Here is a 19,056-nt window from a genome sequence, read left to right as displayed (position 1 = left end):
AACAGAAAAACAGGGCTTGCACTCAAATAAAGCAAAGTACACCAGTGGTATTATTACAATAAAAATATCTTTAAATTAAAAAAAAAACGTGAGCTGTAATGGATATGTGAATTAAACACATTGGGCCCGATTCACTAAAGTCCGAAATAAGGAGTGCTATTTATAGCATGCGTTAAAAATCTTATCACTTCTTATTTTTCGCTCGATTCACTAAAAGGACACTTGTCATAATTAAGAAGCGATGTTCTTGGCGTTATTTATCTTGCAACAACATATTTTCAAGCAATATATTACGCAGCGCACAACATATTACGCAGCACGCGATATTTTACGCAGAGCGCAAAATTTTCAGAACGGTAGTCTTCAGGAAGTAATGGTTATGTGGGTAATATATTGCGCTCTGCGTAAAATATCGCACGCTGCGTAATATGTTGTGCGCTGCGTAATATATTGCTTGAAAATATGTCATTGCAAGATAAATAACGCCAAGAACATCGCTTCTTAATTATGACAAGTGTCCTTTTAGTGAATCGAGCGAAAAATAAGAAGTGATAAGATTTTTAACGCATGCTATAAATAGCACTCCTTATTTCGGACTTTAGTGAATCGGGCCCATTATATCCTAGAGGACTAAAGGAATATAGGGAACTGACTGTTATTTTGACCTCACCCTGTTATAGTAATGAGATGACAAGAAAAAACAGATTACAGTATTAAATGGAGTTCTTTAGTAATGTATATGACTGCTTCATATTTCTACATATACTATCTCTGTATTACTATTTTAAATTTATTATATTGTGGAGTTTCATCTGAGAATATTTTAAGTATTTTGATGGTTGTTTATACAGTATATATATATATATATATATATATATATATATACAGCCATTATATTGCACTGTCACTTTCTAACACTGATGACACTTTAAGAAGCATAATCTATGCACTATTTACTTTGTAGAATTATAATGGTGTGACCATGCACTTGTCACTTTAATATACCCTATGAAGATATTTTTATTGTGATAATACCACTGGTTTACTTTGCTTTATTTGAGTACAAGCCCTATTTTTCTGTTTAGTTGTATTTCCATGTACAGGTATGGGATCCCTTATCCGGAAACCCGTTATCCAGACCGATTTTACCAAAACATACCCCAGACATGGCAGTATAATTATTACAGAAAATGGATAACAAGCATATTAACCACAAATGAGTTTAATCACTGAATAAAATGGGCATTTTAACACCAGACATACTAGTATAATTACTACAAAAATGGATAACTGTGAAATGCACGGCCATCTTGGATTTTTTTCTCCAGAAGTAGGGAGCTGCTGTTTAATATGCAAATAGGTCCTAGTTAGAAGCCTGTCTGAGACAGTTGCACTTGGTGATCCCTTCAGAGCTCAGTGGTAGAGCAACGGATTATAAAGAATAGCAACTATCCAGAGGGCACTGATTCAATTCCGACTCGTTGGTGATCCCTTCCCTTTTTTTGCAAAAATTATGCCTCCCTAGCTAATAAAATTAATGCTATCATTAATAGGGAGGAAAGAGAAAAATATAGGAAGGCTGGTACTATTTTTCCAGAATTAATGGTGGCCCTAGCCCTTACAGTTGTCAGCAACCACTTTGCCCTGTGCTGGTACATCTGTTACATCTGCAATAAGGCATGGTGATCCAAATAACACATATATCTGGAAAATGCCAGGTCCTAAGCAATCTGTATAATAGATACTATACATGTACAGGTATTGGACCCCTTATCCAGAAACCCATTATCCAGAAAGTTCCGAATTATGGAAAGGCCATCTCCCATAGACTCCATTTTAATCAAATAATTCACATTTTTAAAAATGATTTCCTTTTTCTCTGTAATAATAAAACAGTACCTTGTACTTGATTCCCAACTACGATATAATTTCCCCCCTACAGTCTACAGTGGTGTGAAAAACTATTTGCCCCCGTCCTGATTTCTTATTCTTTTGCATGTTTGTCACACTTAAATGTTTCTGATCATCAAAAACCGTTAACTATTAGTCAAAGATAACATAATTGAACACAAAATGCAGTTTTTAAATGAAGGTTTATGTTATTAAGGGAGAATAAAAACTCCAAATCTACATGGCCCTGTGTGAAAAAGTGATTGCCCCCCTTGTTAAAAAATAACTTAACTGTGGTTTATCAATTTCAATTTTCAATTTCAATATCAATTTCTGTAGTCACCCCCAGGCCTGATTACTGCCACACCTGTTTCAATCAAGAAATCACTTAAATAGGAGCTACCTGACACAGAGAAGTAGACCAAAAGCACCTCAAAAGCTAGACATCATGCCAAGATCCAAAGAAATTCAGGAACAAATGAGAACAAAAGTAATTGAGATCTATCAGTCTGGTAAAGGTTATAAAGCCATTTCTAAAGCTTTGGGACTCCAGCGAACCACAGTGAGAGCCATTATCCACAAATGGCAAAAACATGGAACAGTGGTGAACCTTCCCAGGAGTGGCCTGCCGACCAAAATTCCCCCAAGAGCGCAGAGACAACTCATCCGACATCTAAAGAACTGCAGGCCTCACTTGCCTCAATTAAGGTCAGTGTTCACGACTCCACCATAAGAAAGAGACTGGGCAAAAACGGCCTGCATGGCAGATTTCCAAGGCGCAAACCACTTTTAAGCAAAAAGAACATTATGGCTCGTCTCAATTTTGCTAAAAAACATCTCAATGATTGCCAAGACTTTTGGGAAAATACCTTGTGGACCGACAAGACAAAAGTTGAACTTTTTGGAAGGTGCGTGTCCCGTTACATCTGGCGTAAAAGTAACACAGCATTTCAGAAAAAGAACATCATACCAACAGTAAAATATGGTGGTGGTAGTGTGATGGTCTGGGGTTGTTTTGCTGCTTCAGGACCTGGAAGGCTTGCTGTGATAGATGGAACCATGAATTCTACTGTCTAACAAAAAATCCTGAAGGAGAATGTCCGGCCATCTGTTCGTCAACTCAAGCTGAAGCGATCTTGGGTGCTGCAGCAGGACAATGACCCAAAACAAACCAGCAAATCCACCTCTGAATGGCTGAAGAAAAACAAAATGAAGACTTTGGAGTGGCCTAGTCAAAGTCCTGACCTGAATCCTATTGAGATGTTGTGGCATGACCTTAAAAAGGCGGTTCATGCTAGAAAACCCTCAAATAAAGCTGAATTACAACAATTCTGCAAAGATGAGTGGGCCAAAATTCCTCCAGAGCGCTGTAAAAGACTCGTTGCAAGTTATCGCAAACGCTTGATTGCAGTTATTGCTGCTAAGGGTGGCCCAACCAGTTATTAGGTTCAGGGGGCAATTACTTTTTCACACAGGGCCATGTAGGTTTGGATTTTTTTTCTCCCTAAATAATAAAAACCCTCATTTAAAAACTGCATTTTGTGTTTACTTGTGTTATCTTTGACTAATAGTTAAATGTGTTTGATGATCAGAAACATTTTGTGTGACAAACATGCAAAAGAATAAGAAATCAGGAAGGGGGCAAATAGTTTTTCACACCACTGTATATTAAATACTGCTGCCAGAATTCTCCTCCTCTCATCCAGGGGAGTTCAGGCCCTTCCCCTGCTAAAGGCCTTATCGTGGCTTCCTATTAAACAAAGAATATTTTACAAACTCCTTCTCTTAACCTTCAAAGCCCTCCATTCCTCTGCTCCTCACTACATCTCTTCCCTTGTGTCTCCGTACGTTCCTGGCCGACTCCTTCGTTCCTCGCAGAGCAATCTTTCTGCCTTGCTGCCCCTTACATTTGGAATGCCCTCCCTGATTTCCTCTGGAGAGAATCCTCCCTCAGTCTTTTTAAAACCAAACTAAAAGACTACCTCTTGGAGCACTCACCCAGCACCTGATCTGGGAACTAGCACTTATATTGTAGTGTCACCCACTGTGACCTACAGCACTTATATTTGCCTATTTGTGTCTGTTAGTTACCCTCCCATATAGATTGTAAGCTCTACGGGGCAGGGACCTCCTTCCTCTTGTGTCTTTGACTCTTATCTTATTGCAACTGTATATTTTATTTATTTGTGTTTATTGTAATACTTTGTATTTATCTATTATCTTAATGAACCTTCTGTTTGTATTAATGTATTATACTGTACAGCGCTGCGTAAATAAAGATATACATACATAATTAATCCATATTGGAGCCAAAACAATCCTATTGGCTTTAATTACTGTTGAAATTTTTTTTTAGCAGACTTAAAGGACAAGGAAAGGCTAAGTCACTTGGGGGTGCCAAAATGTTAGGAACCCCCAAGTGACTTTAATCGCCTACCTTTTACCCCAGGCTGGTGCCCCTGTTAGGAGAGAACAACACCAGCCCAGGGTACCTTCGTTTAGCTGCGACTATACGATAGGCGCATGCGCAGTAGAGTGAAAAGCCAACTTCTCTGTTAAAGTTTGGCTTTTTCACTCTACTGCGAATGCGTGCGCACGGAAGCAGGAAGCGCTGCAGCTTTTAAAGGTAAGCAATTTAAGTCACTTGGGGGTGCCTAACATTTTGGCACCCCCAAGTGACTTTGCCTTTCCATGTCCTTTAAGGTAGGAGATCCGAATTACAGAAAGACCCCTTATCTGGAAAACCCCAGGTACCAAGCATTCTGGATAACAGATCCCATACCTGTATAATGAATTTTGCAACAATATTGCCACCAGCTGGTCAGTTTTTATAAATACAGGGTAAAGAATATGTTACAAAACATATTCCCTAAACCTAACTCCTTCCAGTCCCCTAGCTCTCCAAAGGAGGCCTCTAGAATGTAAGCTCTTGTGAGTAGGATCCTATTTTTAGTCTGTAACCCTTATTTAATTTTTGTAAATCCCCTGGTATAAATGATTGTGCTGCACTGCACAACTTGCTGCCAATATATAAATGAAAATAATTTTAAACAATTACAAATGCAAGAGATTTTTTCAATAAGAATCATCCCTACCGGTCCTTTATCAGTCTCTATGTTGTGATCAGGCACACTAAGAGAACTGCAGTTTTTGCTAGCTAATACCACACAACTTCATAATGATATAAATAGTGCAGTTTAGGCGCCAGATTCCCATGCATTCCAGATAATAGATTCCATACCTGTACTGTGGTAAAGGAGAAAAAAATAATTCTCTATGTAGTACATTTTCTTTAAAGTTAAATTTAAAATACAACCATTTCTTATTGGTTAAACAGTTTTGACTTTAAATAAAAAGAACTTTATCACAACATTAGTAAATGAATACAATATTTTTAAATATTATTTGAAGACAGGACATTAAAAGGAGCACAATGTGTGTGGAAATTAATTATAAGACAGGAAATATGGGAGATACAATTACAAATTCCAAGAGGTTATCTCATAGAGCAATGCTTTAAGCTGCCTGGATTCATAGGTGACTGTATTCTTTCCGATGCATTCTCTCTTCTTCTAGTGGCTGCTCGATTACAGCAGGAATGTTTCTGCCATAAACTAGACAGAAAGTAAAATTACAAAAAAAAGTATGAGAAGAAGTTTAATTTGTCAGAATCCCAAATCATTATGTGTTGTTTGTAAAGAAATGTACTAGAACTGAAGCAGGCCAACACCTAAGCTCTGGGGTGCCATTAATCCTTTATAAAATGAGTGGGGATTACTGCACTTTTTGTATTGTCTGAAACATTCTGCATAAACTTTAATACAAAATTCAAATATAAAATGACTAAATGTCAGAAGAGGCAGTTTCTCCACCCACCCTGCCAGCCCCCCACTGTATTTAACTGAAAACACAAGTAGAGGCTGTTTTGGGCATGAAAATTAGATGCATTTGAAGTTGTGTGTTTGCTACTATAGTTTATATAAATAAGCTGATGTGTAGCTATGGGGCAGCCATTCAACTTGGGGAAAAAAGGAGAAAAGGCACAGGTTACAGATAACCGATAAGCTGTGAATATCGCCACTGCATGCTACAGAACTTATTTGTTATCTGCTATGTAGCCAGAGCAAGGCAAAAGTACATTACATTTTAATTACTTTAAAGTAGGGATGCACTGAATCCAGGATTCGGTTGGGTATTCGGCCAGGATTCTGCTTTTTCCGGCAGGATTTGGTTGAATCCACGGTCCTGGCTGAACCAAATCCAAAGAAATCACATAACTTTTTGTCATGTTAAAGAACAATAAAAAGCTGCTAATCAATTTATTACTTTATGAAAGTGGACCATTGTGTGTACTTTTGTTTTTAAAGATACAGCTCCTGTCTTGAGCATCACAGTTTTAAACATACCTTCCACCTCCCTTAGTCGCAGGCGCCATCAGCATGTGAATGACCTCACCGACATGGCGCAGACAAATAAAATGCGCATTTGCGTTTGTGCCTCCCCTGAGATGCGCGCCTATATATGAAGCTTGCACGCTAGACTGTAGGAGGCAGGAGCTGCAGTAAAAGATGCTGAAGGCAGGACTCAGTAATAAGGACTTGCCGATGCACCATCTTTCTGCTACAGCACACACAGGCAGCAGAGGGCAGGCAGAGTATGGCACACACAGGCAGCATAGTGCAGGCAGAGTATAGCACACACAGGCAGCATGGGGCAGGCAGATTATGGCACACACAGGCAGCATAGGGCAGGCAGAGTATAGCACACACAGGCAGCATGGGGCAGGCAGATTATGGCACACACAGGCAGGCAGAGTATGGCAAACACAAGCATCATAAGGCAGGCAGAGTATTGCACACACAGGCAGCATAGAGCAGGCAGAGTATGGCACACACAGGCAGCATAGGGAAGGAAAGTATGGCGCACAAAGCTGCCTGTTCTATGCATACCATACTTATATTAATATCAGTTGTACTTGCGTGCTTGTATGGAGGGATGCAGTATCATGGATAAAAGCCATTGTAGTATTAGTCCTGGTGAGGTAAAAAGCTCAAAGCCTATTACTCTGTATTGTTTTTTTTAGTGGTATAAAGCCTTTGCTTTATTTTGCCTGGGTAATAGGTACTAACTAAAGGCTATTCAAAAGTACATCAAACCTAACTGTAAATCTGTCTGACTGTTCTCCCTAGTTTTCTATAAAAGTCGAGTAAAACGTTCATTACATATGGAAATCAATTCACCAATGAGAATTCCAATGACCATATAGATATATAGATCCAAGAAAATCCACCCAGGAGAGTTCTACTGACCAAAAACTTCATTACAAATGCAAGAATATCATTCAATACTATGATAACTTGGTTTACTGCTTTTAATTCCAATTGCAGTAACAAAGAACATAGGGCCAGATTTACACAGCTCAGCTGAAAGCTGCCCAAGACACATCAACAGGGGCAGTACAGTAGAGTTTAGCGGGGAGCCTACATATCGTATTTGCCTTAGGCCCCATATTTTGCCGAGATGACCCTCTCATTAGAGAGGAAAATGAATTTGGGATAAATCTCCCCATAGAAAACTGGAGTACAATTTACACCAAATTTAGGGAGCTTAAAGGACAAGGAAAGGCTAAGTCACTTGGGGGTGCCGGGCTGGTGCCCCTGTTCAGAGAGAACAGCACCAGCCCGGGGTAGCTGCAGCACTTAATACTTCCTGCTTTGCAGGAAGGAGGTAGGCGATTTAAGTCACTTGGGGCTGCCTAACATTTTGGCACCCCCAAGTGACTTAGGCTTTCCTTGTCCTTTAAGAATTTCTGGTGTAAATTTTGCTTTTTGACTCCAAATTTGTTTTTGTGAATGCCAACCCATTGTTTTTTACGGTAAATAGGATAAAGTTTTATTTTAAAGATCTCAATAAAATAGTTCAAAAAGCATAAGAACAAAAAATGTAGGCTAGTTGCAGGCTATCACAGTCTAAAAATTAATGCAAAAGTGAACTACCACTTATTTTTGTAGCCTTGTACTACTGAACTCATTTTCCCTATCCCGCTGAATACAAAAGGTGATGTCCTTAATTCATGAGCACTGTGTATACTGAAGTATTTTCAGTAAAAACTTCATTCATTGAGGTTCAGATGACAGAAGGAAGAGGAAACTCTCTCGCAGCTACCCCATGCTGGTGTGTTTTTTCCCTAATAGGAGCATCAGCCTAAGGTGAGCAAATAAAATCACTGGGGGGAGCCTAATATTCCCCCCCTCCCATTGATTTTTACCTTTCCTTCTGCTGTGATGTCATCAACAGGTGCAGCTATACACATGCTTAGGGCCCTTCACTCAGGTGTTTCAAACCATATTAGACTGTCGAGGTTGGGGTTGTTTTCTCTGGAAAAGAGACGCTTGCGAGGGGACATGATTACTCTGTACAAGTACATTAGAGGGGATTATAGGCAGATGGGGGGGGGGGTTCTTTTTTTCCCATAAAAACGCACCAGAGGTTACCCCTTTAGATTAGAGGAAAGCAGTTCCATTTGAAGCAGCGTTGGTGAGGGCAGTGAGGCTGCGGAATGCCCTTCCTAGAGATGTGGTAATGGCAGATTCTGTTAATGCCTTTAAGAGGGGCCTGGATGAGTTCTTGAACAATCAGAATATCCAAGGCTATTGTGATACTAATATCTACAGTTAGTATTAATGTTTGTATATATAGTTTATGTATGTGAGTGTATAGATTGGTAAGTATAGGTTTGTGTGTGCTGGGTTTACTTGGAAGGGTTGAACTTGATGGACTCTGGTCTTTTTTCAACCCTATGTAACTATGTTGCCCTGCGGTGGATCTCTTCTGCATTCCACTGAAGGGGAACACTGGAAGAAAAGCAACCCATTTTTCTGGATCACTCTGTTCTCACTCATACGCATGCAAGCGCTCACAGGTGAAATGCATGTTTAAGATCCCCAATGCCTGCCACATAAGCATGCACTTGATTTAAACACGCTAAGGGTATTGCACTGCCAGAACACCATTCTCTCACTAACTGCAGACTGTGACACCCAACTATAGTCCATCGGATGGCTGAGAACAAAAGTTATTATTATTATTTTTCTGTATGGTCAGTAGCAGCATGTCACTATATGAATATAAGATATACCTAGGTATTAATATTACAATTTAATTATAATTGATAGAATTTGTGTAGGTGTGCCTTATTTACTTAGTACCTAACACTGGTCAGACTAATACCAATCATTTACAACTATACCTAAAACATTTCAAATAAACCATATATATTTTATAGCTATGACATTCCCAAAAGTAAAGAATTTTAAAGGCAGTTTTATTGGTATTGATATTTATTAGTGGCAAGGCAAAAGGTGCAAGCTTTTTGTTCATTTTAGTATCTTGCAAAACAAATCTTGACAGGAGTTAAACAGTCGTTACCATTAGATTTCTAGCGACAGTTTAATGATACAATATAATGAAAATAAAACAAATGTATATGACTTGCAATAGGCACCCATTAGCCAAAATAAAGAAGCTGATGAGGAAAATCTTGCCAGCAAAAACTGCCAGATCAAAAGCAGGAAGGCCTAGCCATGCAAGTTCTATTGTTTGGAACCAATGGAGTAAATGAATATTACATACAGATTACTAAGCAGTATGAATTGTTAAAAAATGCCTTCTTTTAACATTACATTGGAAGTATTATCAATGCCTGAACTGAACCACTGAATGAACATGAAACAGTTATACAGAATCAGACAGGCTTGGAGGCTTTATACATGCAACTTGAATAGGAGGCTGAAACAGGATTTATTTGTGCTGCAAATGTCTACTTCTTGCCTCAAGATAGTTCCCCATAGCTTGTAATACTGTCAACAGGCTACAAAGTGACCTCCATGTAGGACTTTACATTTTTAAGAAAACCATTTACATTATTAGTCATAAAAAAAAGAAAAGTCAATATATAAATATCACAACTTTATTACTTCAGATGTGCATAAATGCAAACCTGCCAGTCTGCGTTTCAGACATTTCCCTAAATAAAATATTTTAAAACTTTATTGGCATATAAAAAAGACAAGACCTTTAGTGCACTCGTGTTCCTTTAGTAACAATAATCAAAATAGGCCCCAGTTTGTTTCATGTGGACATTCCAAAGAGTCTTTATTGACAGTTTCCTATTTCCTAAAGAATAAATTCTAGCCTAGATTTCAAGTATGCCCGCTTTTAGCAGCACCGGTGGCAATATAGTGATTATGTTTATCCCTTTTTATTCCTTCTTACTTATTTAATCAGAAAAGCACCCAGTGTTCTGGTAAAACTTAACAAAAGATAATAATAATAATAATAATGAATTGCAAAGTAGTCTTTCATCTATATTGCTAAACTAAAATCCAAACCATAATGCCTTAGCCCCTATGTATTTATCCCTGTGCTAATATTATAGCAAGTGAATGTGTTGCCCCTTTCCTTATGGTGTGTTTGCAGCATATTAAATAAAATTAACAAAGCACACTATATTTGTATACCTGGCATTTGCTTTACTGTGAACAAAGGTAAAGATATGCGTTTAAAAACATCCCCTAAAGAAAAAGCATAGTGTATGAAACTGTGGAAGCTGGGAATCTATTCTGTTGCCTCATGGTTGAGTTCCAGATTTCCTTCTCCCTGAAATGATTAAAACCTTGGCTGGACCTCTTATTTTATTAACTAACACTATCATTCTTTGCTAAGGTTCAGAGGTTCCTTACATTCAGTGCATACAGTATCCTACCATCAACAGTTTAATATACATTATTAGCATGTCAAATATCTACAGTAGAAGAGCCACTACCGCCTCCACAGTATGTCACTGGTACAGTGAAATATATTTTCTTACAATAGATATCTATTATATATTTTTTTATATGTACATATTTATACAAAGTGCAGTCCCAATTGCTCATGTAGGCACAAAGTTGATTTGTCAGCACAAAGTACAGGGATGGAGGGTGAATTTCGGAAAGTCTTTAGCAATAGCAGAATACTATGCAAGGTCACTGCTTTCTCAGCCTCTCTACTAGCAAAGTACAGCAGACATTTCTCATTGTAAAGTAGTCTGTTTAGGTAACTTGCCTCCCATCAGTATGTCAGATGTCAGTGTAGCTGGTCCCTTCATCTGCATGCTGGATCCAACCATGGTTGGGAAACTGCGGTTCCTTCGGATACCAGAGTTCAGATGAAGGGCGCCTATGGCACTTGTTACAGCAGGGTAGTTTATAGGTAGGCCTTCTGGCACAAGGCCTCCAGGAACATATGTCCTTGCTGGCCCTTGGGTGCCCTTGTGGCAGTCAGATAAAGCGTGTGTTACTGTTGATCCTGAGGCTTTGGCAATTCCAAACTTCTTTACTTTATCCACAAGGTTAAGGTTGGACACAGAGACATCTGTCTGGCATTCACTGCTCCTTATATTCTTCTTCTCCCTTACTTCCTTAAGAATGGAGCTGGCAGGTTTAGAAGCCAGGAAGTTATCATAGGGTGGGCTGGTGCATTTAAAGTCTAGTGAAGGAGGGGAAGAATTTGGTGTCGGCATAGGTGAGTTTGGAGGGGTAGAAGGTATGATTGCCATTTTTGGAAGAGTATGGTTAATCAGGGAAGCCTTTCCAGCCCTGTCCCATGTTTGTGGGTTGTACACAGCTGCAGATATGCCCCTCTCTTTCAAAAGTCTTACCAGCCCTAAAGATGTGCTCATGGTGGTGGTTGATTCCCTAAGATTGGTGAAAGATTCAGCCAAGCTCAGGCGTCGAGGTGTACAGGGTGTGCTCGCTGGCGTCGACTTCAGATTGTTCAGGTTTCCACAAGCTGGAGTGGGCACTGCATTAAGGCTGGGGGGGAAAAACAAAAGGATTCAGCCTGATATAGATATACACTTTCAAAGGCATGTGAATCTGGCTTTTTATATCTACTAATACCCAGTAAAGATTATTTTGAGCTATTTAGACTAAGACATATTTTTTTTCTGTTTCAGCATTATGTATGTCTTGGAATGGTTCTAGCGGTATTAGAATAATTTTTTTGATTTTTTACATACAGAATATATTTATGCATTTATGTAATTGTATATATAAAGCTAATATTAATGTTATAGGTTTAAATCAAACAATGATTAAATTCCTGTTGCTTATATTACTCTTGTTGTTTGTAAGTGAACATGTGACAGAGGACAGTTTATTTTACATTAGGGATGCACCAAATACATACATTCTCGAGAATCCCAAGCTGAACCCTTATTTGTATATATAAATGAGTGAAATTTAAGCAAACAAAAAACATTTTCATCCTTCAGTTGTCCTATGGTCTTAAGCCACGTGATATTTGGGGTTGGAATTCTGCAAAAAAAAAGCTGGTGCATCCCTAATAGTTATGTCAAATTCATGCTTTAAATTAATTTCAGTAACACATTTAAAAAGAGACTTGTTCAAGTGTAAATCCAAGACAATATTAAAATCATACTGTTTATTAGCAGGCACACATGAATTTTATTCTTCTATTTCATATTTTCATATACAGCATGTTAGATTCTCTTCCTGCATCCTCTTTCCTACATAGTAATAGTAAATAACTAATGAGCACACAATGCCCAAGAGTGGATTAAGTGTCAGGGTGCTGAGTTGGTTGCAAATGTCCTTGATAAAAACTAATCCTGTTTTATTATGTACGGATCAGGTTCAAACAAGCAAGCAGAAACCTGCCCTGCCATTTAAATATATATAAGCTAGTGCAGCGTTTTTCAACCACTGTTCCGCGGCACACTAGTGTGCCGCGAGATGTTGCCTGGTGTGCCGTAGGCAGGGCCGCAATTTTTACTTTCAAAGGGGGCCCGGCGATGCTACAGTTTTTCTTAGTAGCTCGGGCCCCCTTTAATAAAATCCGGGCCCTGTCATTGGTTGCGCCCCGTGTGTACGGGTGACGTCAGTACGCACGGGGCGCAACGTTATAAAAGGGCCTGTGTGCGGTCGCGTGCAGGCAGAAGTGCAGAGGCGGCGCACGTGAGGGGAAGATGCTGCTGAAGCCGCCGAAGAGCAGAAGTAAAATGCTGCTGGGCACCAATGTATTAGGGGGGGCCACGGGGCACACTGACTTATGGGGGCACTGCTGCTGGGCACCAATGTACTAGAGGGGCTGGCTCTTGGCACCAATGTACTGGGGGGCACTGCTGCTGGGCACCAATGTACTAGGGGGGCACTGCTCTTGGCACCAATGTACTAGGGGGGCACTGCTGCTGGGCACCAATGTACTAGGGGGGCACTGCTCTTGGCACCAATGTACTAGGGGGGCACTGCTCTTGGCACCAATGTACTAGGGGGGCACTGCTCTTGGCACCAATGTACTAGGGGGGCACTGCTGCTGGGCACCAGTGTACTAGGGGGGCACTGCTGCTGGGCACCAGTGTACTAGGGGGGCACTGCTGCTGGGCACAGAGTTAAATTTTTTAACATTTTCTAATGGTGGTGTGCCTCGTGATTTTTTTCATGAAACAAGTGTGCCTTTGCCCAAAAAAGGTTGAAAAACACTGAGCTAGTGCTTCATACTGTACAGGGGGTAGTTTTTTGTCAACTTAAAATGACTTTTCCTTGGAAAAATGGCTGGATCACCACCAGAATAAAGTTACTAGGTTTGTATTAAAAGCATTCCAAAGTTTATTATTTATACAGAATTTTACACAGGGCACTTAATCACAGGCCAATCATCATGGGCCTATGATTTGAAGAAAACATTCTACTGAATATACTTTGTTATTCTGTTTTAATTTTGAAATATGTAACAACTGTTGTACAGTTAATGTTGTTTCGTTTCTTTAAGTTCCAAACAATATATATATTTATAAAAGGCATGCTTACAATAACACCCTGCAGCAACATGATCACATGTCCATGCACAGGTTAATACCCCTAATGATTAGTGCAAACTCTGGAGTGGACCTATGTTAGCAGAAAAACAGCACAACTGACCTGCTACACACAGCTTAGTTATGTTAGAATGAGGACACTGTCACTGTCCCCATGGCCTAGGTTAGCTGGTGTCACACAAACTAACCCACAGCAACCCAGAGAGCAGAGGCAGCACTGCCAATATTGCTCACCCCACAATATTGCTGACCTACATGACCTCACAGCAATGCTTGCCATAAAGTGGTCTCTTCCTCTTCCTCACATGACCTGTGGATAATCAGGCATGGTTAATCAACTTTTTGAGCAGTTGGTTTTCTGTCTGCAAGTGAGAAGGCATTCAGTAAGGAAACCCAGTATCGCTCCTAAATTTTCATTTACCCTGTTGTGGAGCTCTAGGCTATAGTGTGTTTCATGGAAAATGTTCTGATAATGGATTTTCTTCAAACATTCCTCCTACTTTGTGTACAAATGAGGATTCTCAGCCAAAATGCTTTTCTTGTGGCTACTTACAAGTGAATATACATAACCCAAAAAGTACAGGGTGGATATCTAAAGCATGCAGAACAATAATGGGAGGAGTTGTTACCATGTACACTGAAATCATAATACAATCACTGTGGGTCCTCTCTGCAAAAATGTATAGAACTTGCAGTAAGATCCAGTTACTTACCATATTTCCCTTCCAAATTCTCTTTAAAGGAGAAGGAAAGGCTAATGAAGAGCTAATCTCAAGCTGCAGGCATACCTTCAGTTGTCTCAATAGTGCCCTTAAGTCTCCCCATATTTCACCTGTTCAGATGATCAGAAGCCTCATAGGAAAAAAACCACTGAGCTCTGTAAAGAAAGTTCCCATAATGCCTCGTTCCTGCACCAAGACCATTGTACATGCTCAGTGTGTAAGACTATGAGGAAGCTTCCTGCTGATTGGTCAGATCCACATTCCTAAGGGGGGGAGTGAGTTCTTAGCATTCTTGAGGGAGGGGAAAGAGGAGAGAGCTGCGTGTCTCCGGCACAGGAAAATAAACAGCATACGTTTGAGAGAACTGAAGGTATGCCTGCAGCTTGAGATTAACTCTTTATTAGCCTTTCCTTCTACTTTAAGGAGAGAAGAAAACAAAATAACAGAAACATCTGTAAGAAAAGAGTGATAATCAGATACAATGCATGGTGATGTCACATGGGCCTTTTTCTACTGGAGTTTTCTGTTCACTTGAATGAGAAGCACCAGAAACTACTAATTACCAGTTCTTGAACCCAAAACTCACATTAAAGGACATGTAAAGCCAACATTTGCCTACAATGTATATCAGTTGGGCACATCTCCCCCACCCAAAATGCATTATTTGTACTGCATATATCCCCTCCGCTTGCTAGCAGCATCACATTTTCCCAAAGGAAATAGCAGCTTTCAGCCGCCGGCCATTTTTCCTCTGATACATAATCAGTTACATTTAAATCTGCAAACAGCATACACACACAGACTCTTATTCAGCATACATTTCATCAAGAATGCAGGCTCACACAGGCACAACTGCCTTTGATAAAAGTTCTGTTTCTTTGTTTGAGCTGAGCTCAGGAGAGGAGGTTAGGAGAAAAAAGTTGAAGCAGACAGCTAGAGCTGAGTTTCTATGGGAACCAGTAATGCTCTCTCTTCACTGGCTGCTAGACTGGGGGGCATGTTTAGTTATCACAAGCCAACAGCCAAAGAAAATTCCTGAGGGCGGGGGCCAAGTGGGTTACAGGAGGAGAAGGAAATATAAGTGATTAAGGGGATGTTGCAGCCTTACTATTAACCTCTGGACAACTAATGTGGCAGGTATTTAAAAATTTCAAAGAGGCTGTTCACTGATTAAATTTTTGTGAGTGGGATTTACATATCCTTTAAAGGAATGGTTCACCTTTAAGCTAACTTTTAGTATGTTATAGAATGGCTTATTCTAAGCAGCTTTTCAATTGGTCTTCATTATTTTTTTTTTTTTTTTATAGTTTCTGAATTATTCTGCCTCTTTCCAGCTTTCAAATGAGGGTCACTGACCCCGGCAGCCAAAAACCTATGGCTAATGCCACATGAGGCGTAGGGCGGATATTTTCGGCAAGCGTAAAAACGCTTACTGAAAATTCAGCCCTACACCTCCTACATGTGCCTGCACTCGAATGAATGAGATACGCTCGGGTGCAGGCACATGTAGCCGAAATACGCATATAAACTCGAGACTTTGCGTTATCTCGCGTTTTCATGCGTATATCGGCTACATGTGCCTGCACATGTCTCATTCATTCGGGTGCAGGCACATGTAGGAGGTGTAGGGCAGAATTTTCAGCAAGCGCTGAAAATATCCGCCCTACGCCTCGTGTGGCATTAGGCTATTGCTCTGCGAGGCTACAGTTTTATTGCTATTGTTACTTTTTGTAACTTTCTTTTCTATTCAGTCCCTCTCCTATTCATATACCAGCCTCTCATCCAAATCACCTCCTGGTTGCTAAGGTAACTTGGATCCTAGCAACCAAATAGCCGCTGAAATGCCAAACTAGAGAGCTCCTGAACTGGAAAAATTAAAAAACTACAATTAATAAAACATGAAGACCAATTGCAAATCTCAAATGTCTTAGAATACCACTCTCTACATCATACTAAAAGGTAATGTAAAGGTGAACAAACCCTTTAAAGCACATTCTCAAGTGGTTCATATTGAAATCAATTGGGGGGTGGGAAGTATACAAGATAAAACAACTGCTTCTTCTCTACCATCATATACTACTAATCTTATTACATTATAAAAGTGGTATATTACCATCACTAATGTGTTTTCATGTCTTTCCTTGTAGTACTGGCTACTTGTTCTACTGTTGCCTACACATTGTTACTCAGATTGGATGACATTCTTGCTGTCTGAATAGTCTGCTTTAGGTTTAAAAATGGTAATGACAAACTTAAAATAATGCCCATAAGCATACCTTGGAGTGACACGTGTGAGTTCATCAGACGGGTGAAGAATCCGGCAGGTAGTGAAAGTGAAGGTAGAGTTGGTTTGAGACATGCATTTGCCAGGATAGTACACTAAGTGGAAAGAGAGAAGAGAAGCAATGATCATATTGCCTTTCACAAACCTTATCATGTCAATGGAATATATTCCATGTAAATCAGAATAACTGCATGCCATTTATTAACCATTCAAAACAGTAACATATGAGGGAACAGCATTTGCCTTTGTGACTACGACAACTGCTGCTACAATGTTTAAAAGAAAAGACCTCTTATTATGCTAGGTTCCCAAATATTCATGCGGGGTACAAATTCCAGAATATTTCCATTGCCCATGAAGTCATCACATTTGGCCCTGGCGGATGTGCAGGTAGCTCTGGGTGCATAGAAACAGCAGCTGGATATTACTGCCACTGACCTGGGGCTTGGGTATATTGAGCAATGTGATGGGTGGCAATTCTGCACAGTTTTGACACTGCTCGTCTAGAAGCATTCTCCTATAAACAGAAGTTCCCACATGGAACCACCTATCCTGGCCCTATCAGTAATCGAGTAGCATTTCTGGTACATTTTAGACATGACTAATCAAGTTAAGTCCTATATATTTTCTAACTACAATATTGTATTATAGGTATTTTAAAGGGACTGAAGGCAACATGAAATCAGACTTAGTTTACTAAATAAGCTATTAAAGAGTATATTTAGGAAAAATTCTAAATAGCATGTGGTACGTACATAAACTACACACAACCCAATTTATAAATCGTAGACATGTCTTAACAAGAATCAATGTTAGATAACATTTATACATTACCATAATGCCATATATTCTTATAGATCATTAAATTCCAAGCCCTCAAACTATACATTTAATAACATATTCATGGATCTTTAGCATTGTAAGTTAATTAAGTCCCCAAGTAACTGTAACTGATTTACACGGAGAGCTACATTAATGAGTGGAAATTAAGAATGGCATATTTTTCTTATATCTTTTAATGCTAGAGGCCTTTTTAACTGAATGAGATGCAGAAGCTTATGTCTTAGTATGTAGGTTAAGGTCCCCATACACTATAAGATCTGCTCGCTTGGCGATGTCGCCAAGCGAGCGGATCTTTACCCGATATCCCCACCTACGGGTGGGCGATATCGGGTAGCAAGTTGCTTTAAAAAAAAAAAAAATCCGATCGTTTGGCATTACATTTGCGGCCATGGGCAGTCGGTTCGGGGACCGCATCAACGAGCCGATGTGGTCCCCGATCCGACTGGATTTTCTAACCTGGCTGATCGATACCTGCCCAATTTCAGGCCAGATATTGGTCGGCCAGGCCGCTCGTTTCTGCCCATACACGGGCCGATTAGCTGCCGAATCGGTCCAAGGGACCGATATTGGCTGCTTCTATCGGCCCGTGTATGGGGGCCTTTATTAAAACAGCCTGATAATCTAGCCTTCCCTCCACTTGGGAGTAAATAAAATAATATCAAATAATTGTATTTAAGAAGAAATAAATACCTTTAAGAAAAAAGGTATTTCAGGTAGTGAGAAAAGACAAGTAGCAAATGCTTAAGAACATGAAGATATATAAGGCAAGCATTCAGTCACTTTCATTCCCAAGTCTTTTGTAAACTCACAAATGTGACTATAGATCTATTATGTTCCATGTAACAATAATCTGCAGCATAATAACTTTAAGGATAAAACTCAGGAATGAAGTTTTAATAAAGAGCCATCTCTGTATTTTGCAGATCCCACAATTGTGTAATTAAATGGATTACCCAGAGAGAAAAAAAAATATTTAAGGCAAGGCTGCTAAAAGTTAAGCGACAAGAAGAAAGAAAAATCTTGCACAGAAAAGGTTCCCTGAATATTTGCAAAGCATAAGAAGAATGGAGATTTACAGATGAGGAGTCTGCATACTGAACCTGTAACTGCTGAAGTCTCTGGTGAATCATAGGAATGGTCAATGATGTTCCTGGGTTCCACAAAAAACATCCCTTTCTAATGTAGCTTGTGGGCGCCATGCAAATGACTTAAAGTGAATGAAATGGTATTGAAGCTCCAGGGTTTGACCTAACAATGGTAAAAGCATGAAACTGCATTTGCTCATTATTTTAAGTTCAAATTAAAACTTAGGTTAGGTTTTTTTGGGGCCACAGCCCCAGGGCCTAGTAACTACACTGCACAATGTGGTATCTGCTTTTTCTCTGTGAGAGCACATAACTTTCTTACATGCTTTTTAGTGAGATGGGAAAGGAATCTGG

At 39.6% G+C, this 19,056-nt stretch overlaps 1 protein-coding gene across 9 annotated transcripts in view; it reads right to left on the bottom strand.

Moving 5' to 3' along the window:
* Positions 1–9,207: 9,207 nt before the first annotated feature.
* Positions 9,208–19,056, bottom strand: part of trak1 (trafficking protein, kinesin binding 1) — a 128,850-nt gene continuing 119,001 nt past the window's right edge. For 5 of the 9 annotated variants that reach the window (XM_012964248.3, XM_018094525.2, XM_018094526.2 and 2 more), the window contains 2 exons: positions 16,767–16,869; positions 9,208–11,744 (listed from right to left, as the gene is read on the bottom strand). In XM_012964248.3, coding sequence (XP_012819702.1) covers positions 10,964–11,744; positions 16,767–16,869 — 884 coding nt within the window. In that variant the 3' untranslated portion in view covers positions 9,208–10,963. 9 annotated transcript variants of the gene reach the window in all.

Source organism: Xenopus tropicalis, chromosome 6 (assembly GCF_000004195.4).
Source record: "Xenopus tropicalis strain Nigerian chromosome 6, UCB_Xtro_10.0, whole genome shotgun sequence".
Classification (NCBI taxonomy): domain Eukaryota; kingdom Metazoa; phylum Chordata; class Amphibia; order Anura; family Pipidae; genus Xenopus; species Xenopus tropicalis.
Note: the sequence above shows the minus strand (reverse complement) of the source record. Positions and strands in the feature narration are given on the sequence as shown.